At 43.0% G+C, this 24,540-nt stretch overlaps 1 protein-coding gene across 2 annotated transcripts in view; it reads left to right on the top strand.

Moving 5' to 3' along the window:
* The window catches only part of SRGAP1 (SLIT-ROBO Rho GTPase activating protein 1), a 214,757-nt gene that overhangs the window by 77,733 nt on the left and 112,484 nt on the right, over window positions 1–24,540 (top strand). For both annotated transcript variants that reach the window (XM_070755623.1, XM_070755624.1), the window contains exons 2-5: window positions 5,276–5,471; window positions 16,887–17,049; window positions 20,956–21,018; window positions 22,988–23,170. In XM_070755623.1, the coding sequence (XP_070611724.1) occupies window positions 5,276–5,471; window positions 16,887–17,049; window positions 20,956–21,018; window positions 22,988–23,170 (605 nt within the window). The remainder of the gene's footprint in view (window positions 1–5,275; window positions 5,472–16,886; window positions 17,050–20,955; window positions 21,019–22,987; window positions 23,171–24,540) is intronic.

The raw sequence follows: 24,540 nt of genomic DNA on the forward strand, positions 1-24,540 counted from the left end.
ATAATATAATATTCAGTGACTTACATCTGTATTTGTCAGCTTCCTCCATAGAAAATATTGTTTTGGGAAAGAGGATAGCTGAGACTATAAGAGTTCTCTGGTGCTTTGGACTCAGTTCTTTTCGTCATGCTAGATTTGTTCATTTAACATTGCAGCTGTTGGATCTGTTATCTATACGAATGTATTGTGATTCATGGTTCTCAAATCATCAAACTAAATTCTTTTCTGTCAAAGGCAGAAGCTTGATGATTTTTTTGTTAACATTCTGAATTTCTACTGTTGTCAACATGTGTTACATAATTACATATTATTATACTGTTAATTTCCTACTAAAATATACAGAACCATGACTTGAGGAAGATTATGAACAAATTTTAAGATCAGAAGAAGGAAGAGAATCTTAATATTTATTCCTAAGACTAACAATGTTGTGTGTGTGTGTGTTTTGCATTTAGAAAAAAAAGTGAATAAAGCTGAAACATTTATAAAATATAGAGTTGCTCCTCTCACTTCGCAGAGTTTAACACATCATGTCATTCTGTGATGTGTTACTTTGGACATACCTACTTTTTACTGTCCTTCATTCCGCAAACAAGATGTTTAAGTCTTTAGGAAGAGATTCAGATTTACAATAGTATTCAGAAAACTTCAGCAGCTAATTTACTTGAAAGCCACTCGGGATGAAAAGGTCATGATGACCTAGACTACCAAACAGCTTCCATTTTTCATAACAATCTAGAAAATGTAATTGTTTAGCACATTCAAAATAAGAGGATGCATCATTTCTAAAATGATGTAAACCATGCCAGGAAATTTACAAATCTTGGAATATTCTGTATTCTGTACAGTGTTAATGCTTAATGACCATATAAATGAATTTTCTCCAGGGGAAAAAGTATTTTAGAGATGGAGAAAAAAAGCAGATATTCTATGTTTTAAATTTGTTGGACACTTAACCCAAAGTTTACATCAAATATAAGATCAGATACAAGATCAAATACAAAAACAGCATAATTTGAATTGTTTTTGAAGTACCGTATATACTCGAGTATAAGCCGAGTTTTTCAGCCCAAAAAATGGGCTGAAAAACACAGCCTCGGCTTATACTCGGGTCATTGACAAAGTCACCACACGAGGGCACCATTGCTTGAGCCAGAGCGAGGAAGCACCAGCTTTTGTCCCCTCTCGCATGCCGTAGTTCCTCTCCCTAGCTCAAGCAGAGGCAGCCATTTGCTCCAACCGAGAGGGGAAAAAAGCAATGGTGAGTAAACTATTCCTTGCTCTCTCTGCATTGGTATTTTGTGGTAGTTGCTGCCCTTGCTTGGATAGGATCTAATAATGTGTTATGAGGCAGAGCTAGACAGGAATTCTTTTTCTATCTGTCTATCTTTCTATCTATCTATTTTTCTATCTAACTATTTTTCTATCTATCTATCTATCTATCTATCTATCTATCTGTCTGTCTGTCTGTATCTATTTCTATCTATCTATCTATCCATTTTTCTATCTGTCTGTCTGTCTATCTATCTTTCTATCTATATCTATCTGTATCTATCTATCTATCTATCTATCATCTATCTATCTATCTGTATCTATTTCTATCTATCTATTTTTCTATCTTTCTATCTATCTATTTTTCTATCTATCTATTTTTCTTTCTATCTATCTATCTATCTATCTATCTGTATCTATTTCTATCTATCTATCTATCTATTTTTCTGTCTGTCTGTCTGTCTATCTATCTTTCTATCTATATCTATCTATCTATCTATCTATCTATCTATCTATCTATCTACCTACCTATCTATCTATCTATCTATCTATCTATCTATCTATCTATCTATTTGGTTTTCTATGCTGATAACCTCACAGCAGCTAATGCTGAAGCTCTTCTTTGGATACACTTATTTATTTATTTGTTTGTTTGTTTGTTTATTTATTTAATTGGATTTGTATGCAATCCCTCTCCAAGGACTCAGGGTGGCTCACAGCATATATAAAAACAGAACAATAATGTAAATCCAATTAATGATGAGAAGGAATCCAGTTTTGAAGGATTTTAACTCTTAGGTTTTAGCTTTGTTCCTGATCGAGCTACTTTTTTTACTTTTTAATTTATTGTTAATATTGTTAATTTGTTTACCCTCTTTTAAATTTACAGAGCTAGTTTACTGGTTTTCTTTAAAATAAATATTCTAAAACATGTCTCAATTAATGTAATTTTATTGTTTTCCATTTTTATAAGTTACCAGTAGCCACTGCATTTTCTAACCTCGGCTTATACTCGGGTCAATACGTTTTCCCAGTTTTTGTGGCAAAAATTGGTGCCTCGGCTTATACTCGGGTCGGCTTATACTCGAGTATATACGGGTAGTTACATCATTATGTAAAATTATGAAGATTAACATGGAATCATTTGTCTCCTCCAGACATTACTATGAGTAAAAAAAAAGTAGTACTGCCCAAGATCTGTAATGTGGAAACAATATATTTGATTTATTTATTTATTTATTTATTTATTAGATTTGTATGCCACCCCTCTCCGTAGACTCGGGATTTGACTGCAATTCCTTTAATTTCTCCAAAATTCTTACTGATAACCAATGAATTATTTTTCATTACAAGTTTAACATATTTCCTTTGACAAGCATCAAATGTAACCTGTTCATGAACCATTTGTACATTCTTGCTAATGATTTGATTATTCCTAAATTGTATGGCAGCGGTCCCCAAACTACGGCCCACGGGCCGGAGGCGGCCCGCTGAGGCAATTTACCCGGCCCGCAGCAGCATACAATATTTTACCATCTATACACAGTACTAAGTTCCCAAATTTCCCCTCCACGCTGCTGCTCAGCCTCTGGCGGCGGCAAGGAAAAGGAAAACCAGGGGGCGGGGAGGAAAGCACCCTATGGCAGAGCAGCAACAGTTCCTCTCCCTAAAGGCGAGAAAGAAATTGGCCAATTGCTTTCCTCCCCATCCCCTGGCTTTCCACCTCCTCCTCCTCCAGAAGCCCTGCAAGAGCGTCTGGAGGGGGCAGTAAACAAGCTATCATGACCCCCCCATGCACTAACTTGTTAACGTCCACGCCGTCCCGGATCGCAGGGAGGGGAGCTTTTCCCGGGCCAGGCGACAGTGAGGCCCTTCCGATGCTTACCCGACGCCCGGGCCCTGTGCTTGGAGCCGGGGGAGACGGGCTTAGCCTCGGCTTACTTGGCCCCGGCGCGGCTGAAGCGTGGGGCGGAGTAGGCGGCTGCGGCGGCTGCTTCAGGCCCACCCCCGAGCTGAGCTTCCTTTGGCTTCCTTCAAGGCAAAGCTGCAAAACTCACCTGCCTCCTCGAAGGAAGCCAAAGGAAGCTCAGCTCAACGAGGACCGGCTGTTGGTCCCTTGAAGCTGCTGCTGCTGCCGCCCACTGCAGAGATCCCTTCGCCCGAATGGAGGCGGCGATGGCAGGCTCAAGGGACCAAGAGCCAGTCTTTCTCGGGGCTGAATTGTTGCAGCCACTGAGGCCACCTCCGGGCGAAGGGATCTCCTCGGTGGGCAGCCTCAGAGGCTGCAGCAACGCAGCTCCAAAAAGAACCGGCTGTTGGTCTCTTGAAGCTGCCGCCACTGCCGCCCACTGCGGAGATCCCTTCGCCCGAACGGAGGCGGCGGCGGCGGTGGGCTCAAGGGACCAAGAGCCGGTCTTTCTCGGGGCTGAATTGTTGCAGCCTCTGTGGCCGCCTCCGCCTCCGGGTGAAGGGATCTCCTCGGTGGGCGGCCTCGGAGGCTGCAGCAACGCAGCTCCAAAAAGGACCAGCTGTTGGTCCCTTGAAGCTGCCGCCACTGCCGCCCACTGCGGAGATCCCTTCGCCCGAACGGAGGCGGCGGCGGCTGTGGGCTCAAGGGACCAAGAGCCGGTCTTTCTCGGGGCTGAATTGTTGCAGCCTCTGCGGCCGCCTCCGCCTCCAGGCGAAGGGATCTCCTTGTTGGATAGCCTCGGAGGCTGCAGAAACGCAGCCCCGAAAAGGACCGGCTGTTGGTCCCTTGAACCCGCCTCCGCCTCCGTTCAGGCGAAGGGATCTCCGCAGTGGGTGGCGGCGGTGGCAGCTTCAAGGGACCAACAGCCAGTCCTTTTCGGAGTTGTGTTGCTGCAGCCTCTGAGGCCGCCTACCAAGGAGATCCCTTCACCCGGAAGCAGAGGCTGCAACAATTCAGCCTCAAGAAAGACCGGCTCTTGTTCCCGTCTTGGAGCTTCTGCTTGCAGCCGACTGCCCCACAGCGTGTTGCAGGGCAGAAAAAAAGAAGAGAGGAAGGAAGAGAGTAGAAAAGTAGAGAGAGAGAGAGAGAAAGAAAGCAAGAGAGAGAGGGAGAGAAAACAAGTGAGAGGGGGAGGGAATGTGAGAGAGAAAAAGAGAAAAATGAGAAAATGATGGAGGGAAACAAGGAGGGAGAGGGAAAAAAACAAATGTGAAAGAAGGGAAAAAAGGGAGAGGGAAGAGAGAAGTGGGAAGGAGGGAGGGGGGGAAAGAAGGAGAAATGGGGGGAAAAGGAAGAAGGAAAGGAAGAAGGAAGAAGAAATGAAGGGAACAAGAAAGGAAGGAAGAATGAAATGAATGGAGGAGCGGAGGAAGGATGGACTTTTTTGGGGGGGTGTAATTTTTTTTAAATTTTTCTCTCAACGTACATTCAAACAATACAATGTACCATCTAATTTTCCCTGAATAAAATGTCAGTAACTAATATCAATCATCAAAAAAGTTGCAAACGGTTTTTTTTTCCTAATGTTGTCATCCAGGTACATAATTTTCTTTTAATTAAGTTCCCTCCTTAATGTTCCTTCAAAAAGTACAACACCAATTATATTTCTAACTTATTAACCATTATGCCAAAGTGCTTCCTTCTTTCTTTATATATTTTTCTATAAATATTTTTATACATTTTTCTATAAACCAAGAAAACCTTGTATAGCCAATCAGATGTTAACAAAAGAAAATTAAAAACAAAACAAACATGTATGAATTTCAAACTTCTTTTCCCCCCCCCTCTAAATAGTACATTCCCATTTTGTTTTTTTACGTTAAAATAAGGTATGTGCAGTGTGCACAGGGATTTGTTCATAGTTTTTTTTTAATAGTCCGGCCCTCCAACAGTCTGAGGGACAGTGAACTGGCCCCCTGTGTAAAAAGTTTGGGGACCCCTGTTGTATGGTATAAACTTCATGAAAGTATGCATATGAGAAATATTGCTGGTAAATTAGTAAACTTCTATCCAAATTGTTATGTTTCCATCTAGAAATTCGAGCTCAGCTAATAGAACAACAAAAATGCCTGGAGCAGCAAACGGAGATGAGAATGCAGCTTCTTCAAGACTTACAAGATTTCTTTCGTAAAAAGGCAGAAATAGAAATGGAATATTCACGCAGTCTTGAAAAGTTAGCTGAAAGGTTCATGGCAAAAACAAGAAGTACTAAAGATCATCAACAGTACAAGTAAGATGAGGTTGCTTATACAATTAAAAGCTAAACTAATTTTCAGAATTGCTGTTAAATAAACCATGGCTTGTTGGACTAGAATTGATCTTATGTGCTTTTACTCATCCAATTTTTCTAAATACTTCCTAACTTTTAAAAAAATAGATATTCTCCATGAAATTTGAACTATGATCTAAGGATAACTTCTAAATTATGATGTGAAACAAATCATCTTATTTTGGTATCATAATCTGGTTATTAATACTGTATTTTAGACCTAACAAAGATACCAAAGTAATAAAGCAGTATTTCCTAGGCAGATTATCCAGATATGTGATTTGTTCCTAGACTAGGTTAGGTTATATTAAACTAATACTATGAATCTGAATACAATTCATTTTTTTCGTTTGTAAATGTTTTTCATTTGAGAGTTGAATATTTGTTTAATCTCAATGATGTTTATTAAAATAGCAATATTTACCCTTTTGCATCTTTTATGTGCATAATCACTTGAGAATTTTGTGATTTCAATTACAGTAATACCTCATCTTACGAACTTAATTGGTCCCAGGACGAGGTTCGTAAGGTGAAAAGTTCGTAAGACAGACAAAGCTGAGGCGAACACCTTTCTTCTCCCTTGAGCTCCATGAGCCTTTCCCTCCCATTTTTGCCCACCTCTCTCTCCTCATCTCCCCCACACCTTTCTTCTCCCTTGAGCTCCCTGAGCCTTTCCCTCCCGTTTTTGCCCACCTCTCTCTCCTCATCTCCCCCACACCTTTCTCCTCCCTTGAGCTCCATGAGCCTTTCCCTCCGCTTTTTTGCCCACCTCTCTCTCCTCATCTCTCCCACACCTTTCTCCTCCCTTGAGCTCCATGAGCCTTTCCCTCCCGTTTTTGCCCACCTCTCTCTCCTCATCTCCCCCACACCTCCTCCCTTGAGTTCCATTAGTCTTCCCGTTTTCGTCCACCTCTCTCTCCTCATCTCCCCCACACCTTTCTCCTCCCTTGAGCTCCATGAGCCTTTCCCTCCCGTTTTTGCCCACCTCTCTCTCCTCATCTCCCCCACACCTTTCTCCTCCCTTGAGCTCCATGAGTCTTTTCTTCCCGTTTTCGTCCACCTCTCTCTCCTCATCTCCCCCACACCTTTCTCCTCCCTTGAGCTCCATGAGCCTTTCCCTCCCGTTTTTGCCCACCTCTCTCTCCTCATCTCCCCCACACCTTTCTCCTCCCTTGAGCTCCATGAGTCTTTTCTTCCCGTTTTTGTCCACCTCTCTCTCCTCATCTCCCCCCACCTTTCTCCTCCCTTGAGCTCCATGAGCCTTTCCCTCCCGTTTTTGCCCACCTCTCTCTCATCTCCCCCACACCTTTCTCCTCCCTTGAGCTCCATGAGTCTTTTCTTCCCGTTTTTGTCCACCCCACTCTGCTCATCTCCCCCATACCTATCTCCTCCCTTGAGCTCCATGAGCCTTTCCCTCCCATTTTTGCCCACTTCACTCTCCTCATCTCCCCCACACCTTTCTCCTCCCTTGAGCTCCATGAGCCTTTCCCTCCGCTTTTTTGCCCACCTCTCTCTCCTCATCTCCCCCACACCTTTCTCCTCCCTTGAGCTCCATGAGCCTTTCCCTCCCATTTTTGCCCACCTCTCTCTCCTCATCTCCCCCACACCTTTCTCCTCCCTTGAGCTCCATGAGCCTTTCCCTCCCGTTTTTGCCCACCTCACTCTCTTCATCTCCCCCACACCTTTCTCCTCCCTTGAGCTCCATGAGTCTTTTCTTCCTGTTTTTGTCCCCCCTACTCTGCCCAGCAGAGCACCCATTATTGCGATCCTGGGATTCCCCGACCTGGGATTTCCCTACAGCATTGCAAAAACACGGAAATCAGGAGGTGGGGTTTCCCAGGATCGCAAAAACCTGTGCATGGCTTGCAACGAAAGTCCGGGGAATCTCAGTGGCGGCTTGGCAGGTTCGTAAGGTGAAAAAAGTTCATAAGAAGAGGCAAAAAAATTCCCAACTCTGGGTTCGTATCTCAAAAAGTTCGTATGATGAGGGGTTCGTATCATGAGGTACCACTGTACTTCATTCCCTAACAAATCTTGGAATAATCTGTATTTCATATTATGTAGTATCCATTATTGATCATCAGTGTTAGTACTGATGCTTAGTGAACAGATAAATGAATTTTCTCCAGGAGGAAATAAAGATTTTATAAGCGGAGAAATGAAGAAATATTCTATGTTTTAAATTTTTTGGATACCCAACTCCAAAGTTGATGCCAAATTCAGCGTCTTTGTGACAACTATAAAACAATAACAAAATTCGAATTGTTTTTGAAGTGGTAAAGTTATGAAGATTAATATGGAATCTTTTTCCTCCAGACGTTACTGAGTGTAAAACCAGAATGCCTCTGCTTGTTTCACTTTTTGTGTCACCTAGAGAATAGCTTTTCCAGTTTTATGACTGGGGACCATTGGATGTCCAGTCCCTGAATTATATCCTATGTTTCAAGCTACAGCTCTAAACTGTAAACACTAAGCATATGATCTGGACAGGGCCTTATTCACTATTGTTTGTTAACTTCCTGCATAGATATGAATGCTACTGATAAAAGCAGATTTGCAGGATAAATAAATATACCTATGTTATCTTTTAAAATGGCATATATTTATTTACGCCTTTATTTAAAAAAATGTAAACTTAAGAGTTTGATTACAAACCTATAGCCTTTTAAAAAGTTTAAAATTTCAACTATTCCTAAATATGCACTGGAAGGCTTACTGTTCTTTCAGAATGCTGATTTTCAGCATTGAAAGGGTGCTTAATGAATATTAAGATATAATTCACACATAAATACAATCCAGAAAATGCTGGTACTCCGTACTGAAGGAGCGGGTCCAGTAGTCACGTGGGTTGCTCGCCGTCCAATCTGCATAGGACTGAGCCTGTCTTTAAAAAGATTGCTGGATCCGCCCCTTCCCCAGAATTTGCTCAGTCCTCCTACCGGTAGGACGTGTGGTGGCCCAGCTTCTCTCCAAACACCTTCCCTTCTACTATATTCAGTAGAAATCAAACCGAAAAGATAAGTAATCAGCCTTTGTTCGTTCTTATCGGCAAACAAAAGGATTTAGCCTTCAGCCAGCCCTCCTGGGCTCAGCTCCAAGCAGAGAAGCCATGGAGAAGCTTTTCTGCTAATTGCGTAATTGCATTGCTTTGCTGCTGCCTGCTGTGTATATTTTCCTCTAAATCTGCTCGGCTGGGAGGTTTTTATTGGCTTGTTTTTCTTTCTGTTACCTCCTGCGGAGTGGGATGTTTTACAAGGACGCTTGTTCTGTCCCCTGGACTTAGTCAAACTCTTTATTGAGTGTTGCTTTTGGGGCACAAAGGCCCTCAGCGCCCATTAATTCCGTCACCAACGGCCCGCTCACGCACAGGCCTTTGGCGCCATTAGTCCACCGTGTGGCCCAGAGTAGGCTGTGAGAGTCTCAGGCTTTTACTCATGTGCTAGACCTCTCAACCAGTGTGCCTTGGTTGTGTAATTAGTGAGGCCTAGCCTATCTGGACTCATTGGCATGAATCCTGGATTGATCTAGATTATCTTTGAGTGGCAGATACTCCTGGGTCTAGGAGCTTGGGCCCTCTTCCTCTTGGGAATTATAATATTGCTTCTCCCAATTTTTGGTTCAAGACCTTTTCCCTGTAATTTGTAAAGGCTATGACTTCTTCTGTTCCCAAGAGAGGCACTTCTTCCAGAAATGCCCAGGACCTTAGGCCTACTGGTGATGAAATTGAAACCATTCCTCGGGCCTCATCCTCTCAGGAGGAAAACAAGGATGATGAAGATCCTGAAGATAGGGATGACCTATTCCAAGCCCTGTCTGAGGATGAAGAATCTCAAATCAAGACTCCACCATCCTCTACTATTTTTCCTTTTCGGTTGTTTAAGTCTCTACTACTCAAAGCCAGGGCAGCCACAGGTCTCTCAGGTCAGGACAAGCCTGCACCAACCTCTGCAACTCCACAGGAAGAAAATCTCCCCTTCTTCATGGAGGAGCAGGAAGATACTGAGGTCATCCCCATGTCTAAACTATTTAAGGATGCTTTGCTAAAACAGTGGGATCACCCAGCCTTGGGTTCTAATCCCTCCTCCAAAGATAAGAAACTGTACAAAGCCTCACCTTCTTATGAGGATCTTCTTTTCTTTCCCAAAGCAGACGAACCAGTCAAGACTCTGCACTCTGCAGCAGCCATGCCTGGTGAGGCAGAAGAAATCTTAAAGCCGGAAGACAAACGTCTAGAGCAAATGCTCAAGAAATGTTTCTTTGCTGACTCCTGGGCTATTAAATGCGCAGCATCAGCATCCTTTTTTAATAGAGCCATGCTTCTGTGGTTACAACAACTTCAACAGCATATTCCTCCCGATGACTTGAGGGGCCAGCAGGACCTCAACAAGGTCTTTGCAGCGACCCAGTACATTGCGGACGCCACCCTGCAATCCTCTAGATTTGTGACAAAATCAGTGGCTGCATCAACAGTTGCCAGGAGGCTTCTCTGGCTTCGCCCCTGGCAAGCAGGAATGAGGCAGGTGGCAGCTCTCCTTGGGTCCCCTAAATCATAAGCTATTATTTGGTGATTTACTTGATCCTCTACTTACAGAAACCACTGATAAGAAGAAAATCCTGTCTCCTACTACCAAGAAGGCTACTAAAATGATTCAGCCCTTTCGGCGGTCCAATCGCCAACAAGATCAGGGGTTCGCATTTCAAAGGAACTCAGGTCAGTATAATTCCCGCTTTTGTTCCCAATCAGATAGGAACCCCATGGGCAGAGGGTCTCGCTATCAGAGGGGCTCCTCCTCCTCGAGGGCCTCTAAAAGGTCCAGGTGGTGATGACCACTCTATTCCCATTGGGGGGCTTGGCCTGGTTTTCTTCCAGCTGGTGCCATTCCTGTAAGGACCCCTGGCTTATTTCTACTGTTGACTAGGGGCTCCAATTGGAGTTTATCTCCATTCCCCCCAAACATTTCATATCTTGCCGTTCTCCTAGATCCCCTTCCTCCCGTCTCCGCATTTGCTTACTATTAGGGCTATCCAGCCAGTTCCAGTAAATCAGGTCCCAAAGAAATGCCTCCACTGCCTCCCTGTCTTCCCTATTGGGAAAGATGGTGTCCTGTATTGGTATCATTCCTTGGGTCCGTCTTCATGCCAGGGAACTCCAATGGCTCTTGTTGCCATTCCAGAGATCAGGAACCAGCAATTCGGCACACTCCATTCTCATCCCTCCTGTCATCCTGAGATCCCTCTCATGGTGGACCTCCTCCGCTCTGGACAAAGGATCCCTATTCAGGATTCCAGACCAATTTACCATTACCATGGATGCCAGTCTGCTGGACTGGGGAGCTCACACTGATAGCCCAAGGCACGTGGTCAATGGAGGAGTAAACCAAGCCTATCAATTGGCTAGAACTGAAAGCAGTGTCGCTAGCCCTCAAGAGATTCAAACCACACATCCTCAACCAACATGTCCTGATCCTAACGGACAATATGGTACAAAGAGCCACATCTGCAGACAAGGAGGAGGAATATATTGTGAGCACCAATGGACTGTGGTTGCGTGGAGGCTCTGGATACCGCTGGGACTACAGAGGACTGGAAATGTTAACTGAACTGGAAACTTGGAAATATTGCAACATTAGAAGAACAAAGCGACTGTGGACTCAGAGAAAAGACCTGAGAGTGCCAGCCAGTGGCAGTGGCTGGCACCGAAGAACAACATGCCAGGACTTCTTTCTAAACATCGAACCTCCTTTCCAGAATACACCTATTAGAACTGCTGTTGTACTGCTGACTTGATGTCAATTGATCTATTTATATCCTATATTCTAGCACTTTAGTATGAACTTTTTCTATTTTCTATTTTCTATTTATATTTCTAGATATATTTTATTAGTGTTTTTAATTATTACTAATTTAATCTATTTTTAATATTATTGGGGGTTTTAATTAATGGATGACTGGGATGGATGTAATAATGTATATGGGATGAATGATTGGTATGAGTGGGATGGTTGGGGTGGGTGGGGCTATGGTATGGATGAGATGAATGGAAATAGTATGAATGATAGATTTGGCCCACCTGACGCTGGAGAGGCAGGAGGGGAGAGGGCAGAGGGTCGGAATATTCCGGTGTTGCTGGGGAGAGGCAGATATGGCGGGGGCCACGGAGTTAGCCATTCCAGGGGAACGAGGGATCGTTGCTTAATAACAATCCCTTGTTCTGGCTCCGTGAGCTCAATCTTGTGCACTGGTGATGACTGTAATTCTGGCCCTGGACTCAGGTTGCTGCTGCTCAATGCCAGGTCGGTGGTAAATAAAGCTCTCCTCATCCGGGATTTGATCCTGGATGAGGAGGCCGACTTGGCATGTATTACTGAAACCTGGCTGGGCCCAGAGGGAGGAGTTCCTCTCTCTGAAATTTGCCCAGCTGGGTTTGAGATATGGCATCAACCTCGACCCCAGGGAAGAGCCTTTGCCTACGTAGACTCATTCCTCCAGAGATTGCGGGTTGCGAGTCTCTCTTGCTGAAGTTGGACTTAGGGGTTCAGGTGGGCTTGTTTCTCACGTACCTGCCTCCCAGCTGCGTGTCAAAAGCCCTGCCTGTGCTGCTCGAGGAAGTAGTCGGGTTGGCGGTGGAGTTCCCCGGACTTATTGTCTTGGGGGACTTCAACCTGCCGTCACTCGGCGAAGCCTCTGGACTGGCACAGGAGTTCAGGGTCCAACTCACGAGAGAGGGCACGCACCCGACATGGTATTCCTCTCTGAGCAATTGAGTAATGGTCTGAGACTATGGGGCTTAGAAGCATTGCCTTTGTCATGGTTGGACGATTTTCTACTACGGCTTGACTTCCTGGCTCCAATCCTTTCCTGCAGGGAGGCGGAACCGATTAAGTTGTTCCGTCCCAGATGCCTGATGGACCCAGAGGGCTTTCAGACGGCGCTTGGGGTTATTCCAGATGCACTCGTCCACAGTTCAGGGGAGTCTCTTGCGGAGGCCTGGAACAAGGCTGCAGCGGAGGCTCTTGATCGGATTGTACCTTTGCGACCTCTCCGTGGCGCTAGATCCTGTAGAGCTCCATGGTTCAACGAGGAGCTCCAGGAGTTGAAATGCCAGAAGAGATGTCTAGAGAAGCGATGGAGGAAGAGTAAGTCTGAATCCAATCGAACACTTGTAAGAGCTTTTATTAAGACTTACAAAGTGGCGCTCAAGGCGGCAAAATGCGCGTATCATGCCGCCTTGATTGTATCAGCAGAATCCCATCTGGCCGCTCTGTTTAGGGTGACCCGCTCCCTTCTTAATCAGGGGGGAGTTGGGGAGCCCTTACAGAGTAGTGCCGAGGATTTTAACACGTTTTTCGCTGATAAAATCACTCGGAACCGTGCGGATCTCGACTCTAATTGTAAAACAGAGTCGACTGACAACGAGTCAGTCGAGGTGACTGGGGCACGTACTTGTCCACTTGTCTGGGAACAGTTTGATCTGGTGACACCTGATGAAGTGGACAAGGCCATTGGAGCTGTGAGTTCCGCCACCTGCTTACTGGATCCGTGTCCCTCCTGGCTGGTTTCGGCCAGCAGGGAGGTGACAGGGAGCTGGGTTCAGAAGATTGTCAACGCTTCCTTGGGGAGGGGGTCTTTTCCAACAACCTAAAAAGAGGCGCTTGTGCGCCCCCTCTTCAAGAAGCCTTCCCTGGACCCAGCCATACTTAATAGCTACCGTCCAGTCTCCAACCTTCCCTTTATGGGGAAGGTTGTTGAGAAGGTGGTGGCGCTCCAGCTCCAGCGGTCCTTGGAAGAAGCCGATTATCTAGGTCCCCAGCAGTCGGGTTTCAGGCCCGGTTACGGCACGGAAACTGCTTTGGTCGCGTTGATGGATGATCTCTGGCGGGCCCGGGACAGGGGTTTATCCTCTGTCCTGGTGCTTCTTGACCTCTCAGCGGCTTTCGATACCATCGACCATGGTATCCTTCTTCGCCGGCTGGAGGGGTTGGGAGTGGGAGGCACTGTTCTTCAGTGGTTCTCCTCCTACCACTCCGGTCGGTCGCAGTCGGTTTTAGTGGGGGGTCAGAGGTCGACTCCAAGGTCTCTCCCTTGTGGGGTGCCTCAGGGGTCGGTCCTCTTCCCCCTGCTATTCAATATCTACATGAAACCGCTGGGTGAGATCATCCAAGGGCATGGGGTGAGATATCATCAGTACACTGATGATACCCAGCTTTACATCTCCACCCCAAGTCCAATCAGTGAAGCAGTGGAAGTGATGTGCCGGTGCCTGGAGGCTGTTGGGGCCTGGATGTGTGTCAACAGACTCAAACTCAACCCGGATAAGACGGAGTGGCTGTGAGTTTTGCCTCCCAAGGACAATTCCATCTGTCCTTCCATTACCCTGGGAGGGGGGAATTATTGACCCCCTCAGAGAGGGTCCGCAACTTGGGCGTCCTCCTCGATCCACAGCTAACATTAGAGAACCATCTTTCAGCTGTGGCGAGGGGGGTGTTTGATCAGGTTCGCCTGGTGCACCAGTTGCAGTCCTATTTTGGACCGGGACTCACTGCTCACAGTCACTCACACTCTCATCACCTCGAGGTTCGACTATTGTAATGCTCTCTATATGGGGCTACCTTTTAAAAGTGTTCGGAAACTTCAGATCGTGCAGAATGCAGCTGCGAGAGCAATCATGGGCTTCCCCAAATATGCCCATGTTACACCAACACTCCACAGTATGCATTGGTTGCCGATCAATTTCCGGGCACAATTCAAATTGTTGGTTGCCCTTCATGGCATCAGACCAGAATATCTCCGAGACCGCCTTCTGCTGCACGAATCCCAGCGACCGATTAGGTCACACAGAGTCGGCCTTCTCCGGATCCCGTCAACTAAACAATGTCGTTTGGCGGGCCCCAGGGGAAGAGCCTTCTCTGTGGCAGCCCCGACTCTCTGGAACCAGCTCCCCCCAGAGATTAGAACTGCCCCTACCCTCCTTGCCTTTTGTAAACTCCTCAAAACCCACCTTTGTCGTCAGGCATGGGGGAATTGAGATATCTCCCCCGGGCCTATATAATTTATGTATGGTATGTTTGTAGGTAGGTATGTCTGCTTAAAAATGGGTTTTTTAAACTATTTTAAATTTTGAATTGTATATTATTAGATTTCTTATGAATTGTTTTATTGTGTTGTGAGCCGCCCCGAGTCCACAGAAAGGGGAGGCATACAAATCTAATAAATAAATAAACAAACAAACAAACAAACAAACAAACAAATAAATAAATAAATAAATAAATAAAATAAAGGAGGCACCCGGTCCAAGGCCCTGATGCAGGAAGCACTGAAGCTGGGTCTCTGGGCGGAGAGACATCTTCAGTCTCTATCGGCCGACCACATATCAGGAGTTCTCAATGTGCAGGTGGAATGGCTCTCCCGGTCAACTCTGGACCCAGGAGAGTGGAGCCTCCATCCGGACCTATTCCAACAGATCTGCCTCAAATTCGGTCACCCGTCGCTAGACCTGTTCGCGACAGCGATCAATGCTCAGCTCCCTAGATTCTATTCCAGATTCCCGTCCCCAGGAGCAGAAGCAACCAACGCACTCAGAACTCCTTGGCCTCAGGGTCTACTATATGCTTTTCCCCCAATTCCAATCCTGCCAGACGTAATCCACAAGATTCTCCCCGAGCAGGCCCAGATTATACTGATAGCCCCTCACTGGCCTCGCTGGCCCTGGTTCACAGATCTTCAGCGGCTATCCATCCAGGCCCCCTGGTGACTCCCCGGGGGCTATGTTGTAGCAGGAGGTCTCTCACTATCCAGACCTGGAGTGGTTCCACCTCACCGCTTGGCAGTTATCTAGCGCAACTTAGACCTTCGAGGTTATGATCCAGACAACATGGAAGTTATCCTAAAATCTAGAAGAATTTCTACCAACAGGATCTACAACCATACCTGGTCTAAATTCCACCAGTGGAGTTCACAGGAAGGCCTCTCTTCCTTGTGCATCCCCATTCACAGGATCGTGTCCTTCCTCATGAAAGGTTTTCATCTAGGTCTCTCAGCCAACACTGTTTTTGGTGGCACCTAGCAGCCTTATCCTCAGTCCTGGCAGGACCCCGCAGACAACCGCTACACAGTTTTCCTGAAATAGAAGAGCTGTCAAGAGGCATCTCAAACCTCAGGCCTCCCACTGTCCACAGATATCCATCCTGGAACTTACCTTGAGTGCCGCACTCCCTAACTCAAGCACCATATGAGCCGTTAGGCTCTGCTTCCTCCAGACACCTGTCCTATAAGGTAGCCTTCTTGGTGGCAATCACCTTCGACAGACGCATATCTGAACTAGCGGCTCTTTCCATTCGCCAGGACTTATGCCAGTTTCATTCGGACAAAGTAGTCCTTCGACTGTATCCCACCTTTCTACCAAAGGTCAGTTTCATGTTCCACAGATCGCAGGATATAGTATTGCCTTCCTTCTTCTCTAACCAAAACCACCATCTCTCCATTAGATGGCACATCTTGGATCTCACTAGAGCTCTGCGGATCTATATCCAATGTACCAGGACCTTGTTTGTAGCCTTCCACCCCAGATCTCTGAGGGCCAAGGCTTCATCCACCATATTAGGCCATTGGATCTGAGGGACAATCTCTAAAGCTTACGAGTCAGCATCCCTCAATATTCCACGAGGCATCATGGCGCCCTCTACAAGAAGTGCAGCCACTTCAGCAGCTTGGGCAACTCAGACCCCCTTGGAGGAAGTTTGCAAGGTGGCCACCTGGGCCTCTCCCAACTCCTTCATAAGGCACTATAAAATTGACTCTTATGCTTCAGTGAATGCTGCCTTCAGCAGAAGAGTTCTCCAATCCATTATCTCTCATGATAGCCAACTAACCCCTCCCTAGGGACACATCTATTGGGTATGTCCCACATGACTGCTGGACCCGCTCCTTCAGTACAGAGAATAGGTGTTGATTGCTTACCTGAATGCCTCTTCTCGTACGCTGAGCGGGTACAGCAGTCACTTCCCTCCCTATGTCTCTCTGACTATGGTTGTACCTTTTCCTTCTTTTCTTATCTATGAGAGTAGAGCATTAGTGGAGCCACCACTTTTCGAGCCTAAGTCTATGGATTCGCAAATTCTGTGGAAGGGGCGGATCCAGCAATCTTTTGAAAGACAGGGTCGGTCCTATGCGGATTGGACAGCGAGCAACCCACGTAACTGCTGTACCCGCTCAGCGTACGAGAAGAAGTGTTCAGGTAAGCGATCAACTATTTTGTTAATGTATTTATATAATTTAATGGTTGCAAATATTTTAATTAAAATAATAAAAAACAATGTTTTATTATGTTTTATTTACCTGCAACTGGTGTAAACTATTTAATATATGTATGCTTACTAGGAAAGACCAGAATCTGCTATCTCCAGTAAATTGTTGGTATTTACTACTCAACCAAGTAAGAAGAGAAAGCAAAGACCATGCCACACTGAGTGATATCTACCTGAACAATGTCATCATGCGTTTTATGCAGATAAGTGAAGATTCCACCAGAGTGTTCAAAAAGGTATAATAATGTTTTTTTCTCATTTCCAATAAAATAGAACTATCTAAAAGACATAATTTGAAACCTAATACTCTGCAGGAGATTAGTAATTGACTTCATTATGACATTTTTCACTATTAATATGGGGAAGAGGCTTTTTCTGTGGAAGGGACAAGAATATACAATTTTAAATGCAGAAAAGCTACATGTTACGTGGTTAAGTATTTTGTATTATCTTCAACAAAGGGAAGATAATCTATGACAGGGCTGCCAAACTCAAGGCCCAGTCTGCAGTGTGCTTAGTCTGGCCTGTGGGACCAACCTATAAACAGCAAAAGACTGGCCTGCGTGCCTCTGTCCATGAAAATGGAGCTCGGGAGAGTCTCTTGTGGCCTTCCCGAGCTCCATTTTTGCTGGCAGAGAGTTGCAAGAGACCTTCCCAGCCAAAAACTGAACTTGAGAGCCCATTTTCACTGGCAGACTGCTTGGGTCATCACAAGTGCCCCCGACATGAGTGACGCTGAGCTGGCCACGCCCACTCAGGCTCCCCAGGGTCAAATACAATTCTGATGTGGCCCTCACTGAAATGGAGTTTGACACCCCTGGTCATCTGGATAACAAATCTAAGCCAATGTATAAAATAATTTTGTTATTTTGATGAAAAAGAAAATTGGTATCAATCTTGCTGAAGTGTCTACCTTTAAAAAACTGCAATGAACTTTGTATATTCTTTAGGTGGTTTTTGAGAATAAAACAAAGGAGATTGTAAAATCACATCAGGGAATGAATTTGTATAAATTAGGAATGTGGTGATGATCTGAAATTCTGTACTTTAATTATAGCAAAACTGTAAACTTGTATAGTTAATTACATTATTCTGTGCCTTCAATTTGTGTTCACTTCCAGCTAAGGAAACATTTTGAGATGATGGCATGCTCATAAATATTTTAACCAGAAGCTAGTTTTTAAAAGATATTTTTTGCTTTCTGTTTTAGAAGTACACAGAAGAATAAGCATTGAGTATTTTCACAGAGCTTTGCAGTCTTTGCCCTGTCAGAGAAATTATTTTTTAAAATCTATTGTACTGTCTTGTCTGTTCAGTTATGTACCACTTACCTTAGCCTATGAGAGAGATAACTAAGGGGAGATATGGTTGAAATCTTTAGATATCAATAGATTTGAAACTCAGAGTGATCTTATTTTTTATTCTGAGAAGGCAGGATCAGATTAAAGCTACAAAGATGTATCTAGGTTCAATATGAGAAATTTCCTGATTTACAGAAATATTAAGCAAATAGAAGTGGTGAGTTCTCCAACAATAGGAGTCCTCAGATAAAAGCTGAATGGCCATCTCCTAAAGATCACTAATGGATCCTGCACTGAGTAGATGGTTGGATCACATTTAAGGGTGTTTCCCACACTATGATTTGATATTAAGTAGTTAAATCCAAATGTATGTAAGCTAAACTGTGTTTCCTTCTGATGGGTTTCAGATAGTTACTGAGAAATTTTAGATACCCATCAGGGCAAAGTAAAACAAATTAACATTTTGGGTGGCAGTTGTATCTATATTTATTTGGGAGAAATCTTCACTGTACTCAGTGGAATAGCAAAGATGTTCTGAATAAATTTGAGATGTCACTTGCTAATAGCTTTTGGTATACCCTTAATATTGCCTTTTTTCCTGTTAAGAAATCTAATGTTGCTTCATAGGGGGAAAAAGAGCTATATACGCCCTCCACATCTAATTTAATTAGAATATCTTCTTTCTTCAATTAAGATGTTTACCTTAATTGCTCTATTAATTCTCTTATACAACACACACACTCTTAATTTGATTAAATTTGTATCTGCTCTCTGATTATAATCAGAGAAAGGTGCAGTTCTTCAATTTCAGTCTACTAGAAGAGCTGTGAGGTGCTCAATGGTTATAGGATCCAATTAAGTAGAAGTGCTGGCATTTGTTTTTCAGCATAAATGTCAAGTAGATATTAGATCATTTCAAATGTCACTTATTTTTTAAAACATATTTTCCCCTCCCTTGCTTTAATAGAACCCACAGAAAGAACAGAGAGGGACATAAACATAAATATGGCATTTCACTCTGAAGAACAGTGTAGAAATCTATGCTTTTATTAGAAAAGTGTTTGGGTCCAAGAATCTTTTCTTTGAAAATTAGGAAAAAATTTGGGGGGGGAGAAGAAGGGGCAGATTTGGATGCCCACAAGCAATAGTTAGTGAAATAAGTGCCATTTTGATGCATGTTGAATGGACTTAGCCTGCACCTACCCCTCCCACCAACTGGACAAGATAAAGCCCCCAACTTAACATCTATAAGTATTACTTATTCATTTTAACAAATAATAGTCTTTTAGGCTAAAGCAAATCTTCCAATTCTATGACCTTAAAATTTAAAGTTCCATTTGCTGTAGCAATTCACTTAAAATATGTGTATCTGTCTTTGAAGCAGTCAATTTATACTAGTCAATTTTTTGTAAATCCATTTTAGCCATTTAAGCTCTTTAAGAATTTAAACAGTATTGCCAGTTAGAAATTTTGAGGGCAAAAGATATAAAAAATGTGTTGAGTAAGATGGTATGGTGAGACGAAAAGCAGAATGGTAGAAAGATTTAGCAGAACAAAAAGAGATGAGAAAACAATGTGATTTGATTCCAGATCTAAGCAAAAATGCAACATAAGATTTAAAAAGATAAATATAACATAAGGTAAAAGTTAAGGTTCCACTGCATATGCGTGCTAGTCGTTTCTGGCTCTAAGAGTGGTATTCATTTCTGTTTCTAAGCCAAAGAGCCAGTGCTGTCCGAAGATGTCTCCATCGTCATGTGTCCAGCATGACAATGCTGAAGCCGCCCGGAGTGCTGTTACCTTCCCATGAAAGTGGTCCCTATTTTTCTACTTGCATTTTTTACATGCTTTTGAACTGCTAGGTTGGCAGAAGCTGGAACAAGTAACTGGAACTCACCCCATTATGCGGCACTAGGGATTTGAACCGCTGAATTGTCAACCTTCTGATTGACAAGCTCAACATCTTAGCCACTGAGCCGCCATGTCCCCTAAATATAACATAAGAATTTTACAACCTTTTTAAAAAATTGGCTGCTTGTTTTATTTTTTAATACAAATGCAGTTATTTAATGTATCAACAAACTCATGAGCATTGACTGCCTACTTTTAATAAATTAATATGCCCTTGAAAAATTGGCAGTTCTAATTGCATACGAAAGGATTTTAAAAATTGTGGTTTCCAGATGTTGAACTATAGATCCCATAATTGTCAACCAGAAGGGTCAGTTGCCACTTGTTGCTTTCTAATTAACTGTTCACTTGCAAATAATGCTAAATTGAATAGCTTGGATCTATTGAATTGAATTAGCTTGGATCTAACAAAGCAGAACCTATTTTTTGAATAAAAGTCCAGTGGTTTTACAATTAGCGTAAAACATTCATTCTAACTCTTACAAAAACTTAAATCATTGGAGTCACAGGAATTCTAGTTTTAAAGTAGATGAGAAAACCTGGCAAGCAATCAGTTGCCAATGGAATGGCTACAATAATTATTCAGTTGGCTAATTTGTAAATATGTAGTATGGCCAGCATCCTTACTATGAATAAATGTCAGGGAGAAGAAAGAAAGCCCTCTTATAAAGGAAACTTGTCAACACACTCTATTTTGCTATGTTAAGTTAATTTTCACAGAGTAGCAAAATTAATATTGCTTAATTGCCTTCACAAGAGTCATGCAATGTGTTTTGTTTCCTGACACTTGTCACATGGACATAAATTTCTGCTGTTCATAAGGCAGAACAAAAAACAGAAGAATATGTTCAGTGTAAAAAATACTCCATCTAGTTTTTGTTCAATGGTTGTTTTCTGTTTCTTTTCCTAATAACTCTTTTTTAATTACAGAGCAAAGAAATTGCATTCCAGCTTCATGAGGATTTAATGAGAGTTCTTAATGAACTTTATACGGTAAGAATATTGATTTGGCTTGAAAGAAAGAATTGTTGACTGAAAATCCTATTTTACATAATTTTAAATGTTTCAGATGAGTCAACCTGTCTAATAATATTAATCTGATGATATCTAAACAAGGTTTGGATTCCAAACACAATCTGTATCTTTCCAACTGAGTTTAAGATGAACTGCTTTTATTATTCCTTCAAACCCTATGAAATACTGGGAACAAATTATGTAAAAGGCTCAGGACTCTGTCCATCTGACCATATGCCAAATAGCAGAATAATATTCCAAAACCAGAACAGAACGTGATCAAATTTAGTATGGTGGGAGAAGCCAAAAATAAATACTGAATTTGAAAATGGCTGATTCTGGCAAGAAGCGGCAAGGAAGAAATGCAGAATATTTTTTCTTAGTGCATTGCTGGAGGAGATGCAGTTGGACAACTGCTCCATTCTTAAGCCTCACTCCCTTTTTCTCTTGGTCATATGATCAAAAATGGAGCTACTTTGAGTGCTCTTTTTAAGGGTTAGACAGACTTTCAGAAGCTATTCTTTATATGCTTCCCATGCCACATTAATTGAAATTATTAATTTCTCCACTTCTCCTTCTTTCACTTTTAAATGAAGCCAATGATGGCTTCTCTATTTTGAGCTATTTGCTTTTGTTTTTTACAGTGAAGTGGATTCCACTTCCCATCTACCTCTCTGATTTCAACAGTATCTTGGGATGGACTGCTTCCATAACTAAAATCTCTACAAATCTTAAATGATCCTCCATTTCAATGTTTTGTTTTTCTTATTGTTTTTACAGTAAATTAGGTGAGGCATTTGTAGTTTGTAGGTACAATGTAGTACCAGTAGTTGAAATTAAAAGGAACTGCATTCACAGCAGCATAAAAATAGAAGTACAGTACTCAGTTTCTATTACCTGAAGTGATGCACCATACAAAATACTAAACTATCTATCAGATGTTTTTAGAAGTGTAGTCCTTGACTTAAAACAGTTCATTTAGTGACTATTCAAAGTTACAACAGCACTAGTAACTTTATTACTAGTAACTTATACCATTTTTAACACAAGACCATTATAGCATCCCCATGGGCATGTGATTTACATTTGGATGCTGGACAACTGATAGACATAAAACATAAACATAAAAACTCTCATTTTTATGACAGTTGCAGTTTCCCAGAGTTATATGACCTTCCTTCACTATTGCGACTTTCTGACCAGCAAAGTCAGTGGCGAAATCAGATTCATGCAGCAACTGTGTTACAAATTTAACAATTGCAGTGATTTACTTAATATATATAGCAAGAAAAGTGATAAAATGGGGCAAAACTCACTTAACAAATTTCTCACTTAACAACATAAATGTAGGGCTCAATTGTGGTTGTAAGCTGAGAACTACTGAAAAAACAAGAACAGATGTTATAAGTCAGTTCATAGCATATAAACAGTTAAAAATGTGGATTTTGGAATGGGAATAAGAACCTAAAAATAATTAATCATGGTTGTATAGATATTAACACCTGAAAATGACCACATTTGCATATTTATTGTAAAGTATCTAGATTTGCATGGCAAATGGGTCATTATAAACATTTTAAATCAATAAATACCGTAAGTATCACCGATACATGGCTGTATACTTTATACTTGACATTTCTTTCTTTTAAGAGCCTACCTTCCTAATAACTGATGTTACTCTCCTAACATGAAATTAAAAATGCTTTATGAAAATAACTATATATTAAAGTTCATCCTTAGGCAAAGTACAGTGCTGTAGAATTAAATTAAACAAGTAAGACACTTTTAATTATATTATTTTGTAAAATTATGTAATTTTTCCAATTATAGGTTTTTTAATATAACTCAGACACCCCTATAACCTGTCCTGAGCCCAGACAAAGCAATACTTAAAATAGTGTATTCATTTTATAATCTTATCTTTAACTTTTAACTCCCTTGGACCCAGGTTATGAAAACATACCATATGTATCATACTGAGAGCATCAGTGCAGAAAGTAAATTGAAAGAGGCTGAAAAGCAAGAAGAAAAACAAATTGGCAGATCAGGAGATCCTGTTTTTCAAATTCGATTGGAGGAAAGGCACCAAAGACGAAGTTCAGTGAAGAAAATTGAAAAAATGAAGGAAAAAGTAAGGATCAGTTTGCCTTAATTGTTTGAAATTAAAATGATAGTAATTCCCAAATTCATTTACACTTTGGTCATAGTTTAGATTGAGTAATTTGGGCTGCAGATAAAATAGTGTCATGTTAACATGAGTGGTCCTCTCCTGTAGAGATGGGGAAGCTGATGTTTCATTGGTTTCAGGGTTGTGGTTCTATCTCTACAGTTGAAGCAACTAAAACCTTTTGTAAGAGCAATGTTAGAAATTGAAATCTAAAACTAAATGTAGCAGTGTGTTATGATAAACCCACAAACATTATCAACCAAGTACAGTGGTACCTCATGATACAAAACCCTCGTCATACGAACTTTTTGAGATTCGGAAGGGTTCGGAATTTTTTTTGCCTCTTCTTACGAACTTTTTTCACCTTACGAACCTGCCGCTGCCACTGGGATGCCCCGCCTTTCATTGCAAGCCAAGCCCCAGTTTTTGCGATCCTGGGATCCCCTGAGGCTCCCCTCCATGGGAAATCCCACCTCCAGACTTCTGCAAAAACGCAATGCTGTAGGGAAATCCCAGGAGGGGAATCCCAGGATCGAAAAAATGGGCAGAGTAGGGGGGACAAAAACAGGAAAAAAAGACGCATGGAGCTCAACGGAGGAGAAAGGTGTGGGGGAGATGAGGAGAGTGGGGTGGGAAAAAACGGGAAGAAAAGACTCATGGAGCTCAAGAGGGGAGAAAGGTGTGGGGGAGATGAGGAGAGTGGGGTGGGCAAAAACGGGAGGGACCCATGGAGATCAAGAGAGGAGAAAGGTGTGGGGAAAATGAGCAGGACAGTGTGGGCAAAAATGGGAGGGACCCATGGAGATCAAGAGAGGAGAAAGGTGAGGTGAGCAAAAACGCGATGCTGTAGGGAAATCCCAGGAGGGGAATCCCAGGATCGAAAAAATGGGCAGAGTAGGGGGGACAAAAACAGGGGAAAAAGACGCATGGAGCTCAACGGAGGACAAAGGTGTGGGGGAGATGTGCAGAGTGGGGTGGGGAAAAACAGGAAGAAAAGGCTCATGGAGCTCAAGAGGGGAGAAAGGTGTGGGGGAGATGAGGAGAGTGGGGTGGGCAAAAATGGGAGGGATCCATGGAGATCAAGAGAGGAGAAAGGTGTGGGGAAAATGATCAGGACAGGGTGAGCAGAAATGGGAGGGACCCATGGAAATCAATAGAGGAGAAAGGTGTGGGGGAAATGATCAGGACAGGGTGAGCAAAAACGGGAGGGACCCATGGAAATCAAGAGAGGAGAAAGGTGTGGGGGAAATGATCAGGACAGGGTGAGCAAAAATGGGAGGGACCCATGGAAATCAAGAGAGGAGAAAGGTGTGGGGGAAATGATCAGGACGGTG

The sequence above is a fragment of the Erythrolamprus reginae genome, chromosome 6 (assembly GCF_031021105.1).
Source record: "Erythrolamprus reginae isolate rEryReg1 chromosome 6, rEryReg1.hap1, whole genome shotgun sequence".
In the NCBI taxonomy this organism is placed as follows: Eukaryota; Metazoa; Chordata; class Lepidosauria; order Squamata; family Dipsadidae; genus Erythrolamprus; species Erythrolamprus reginae.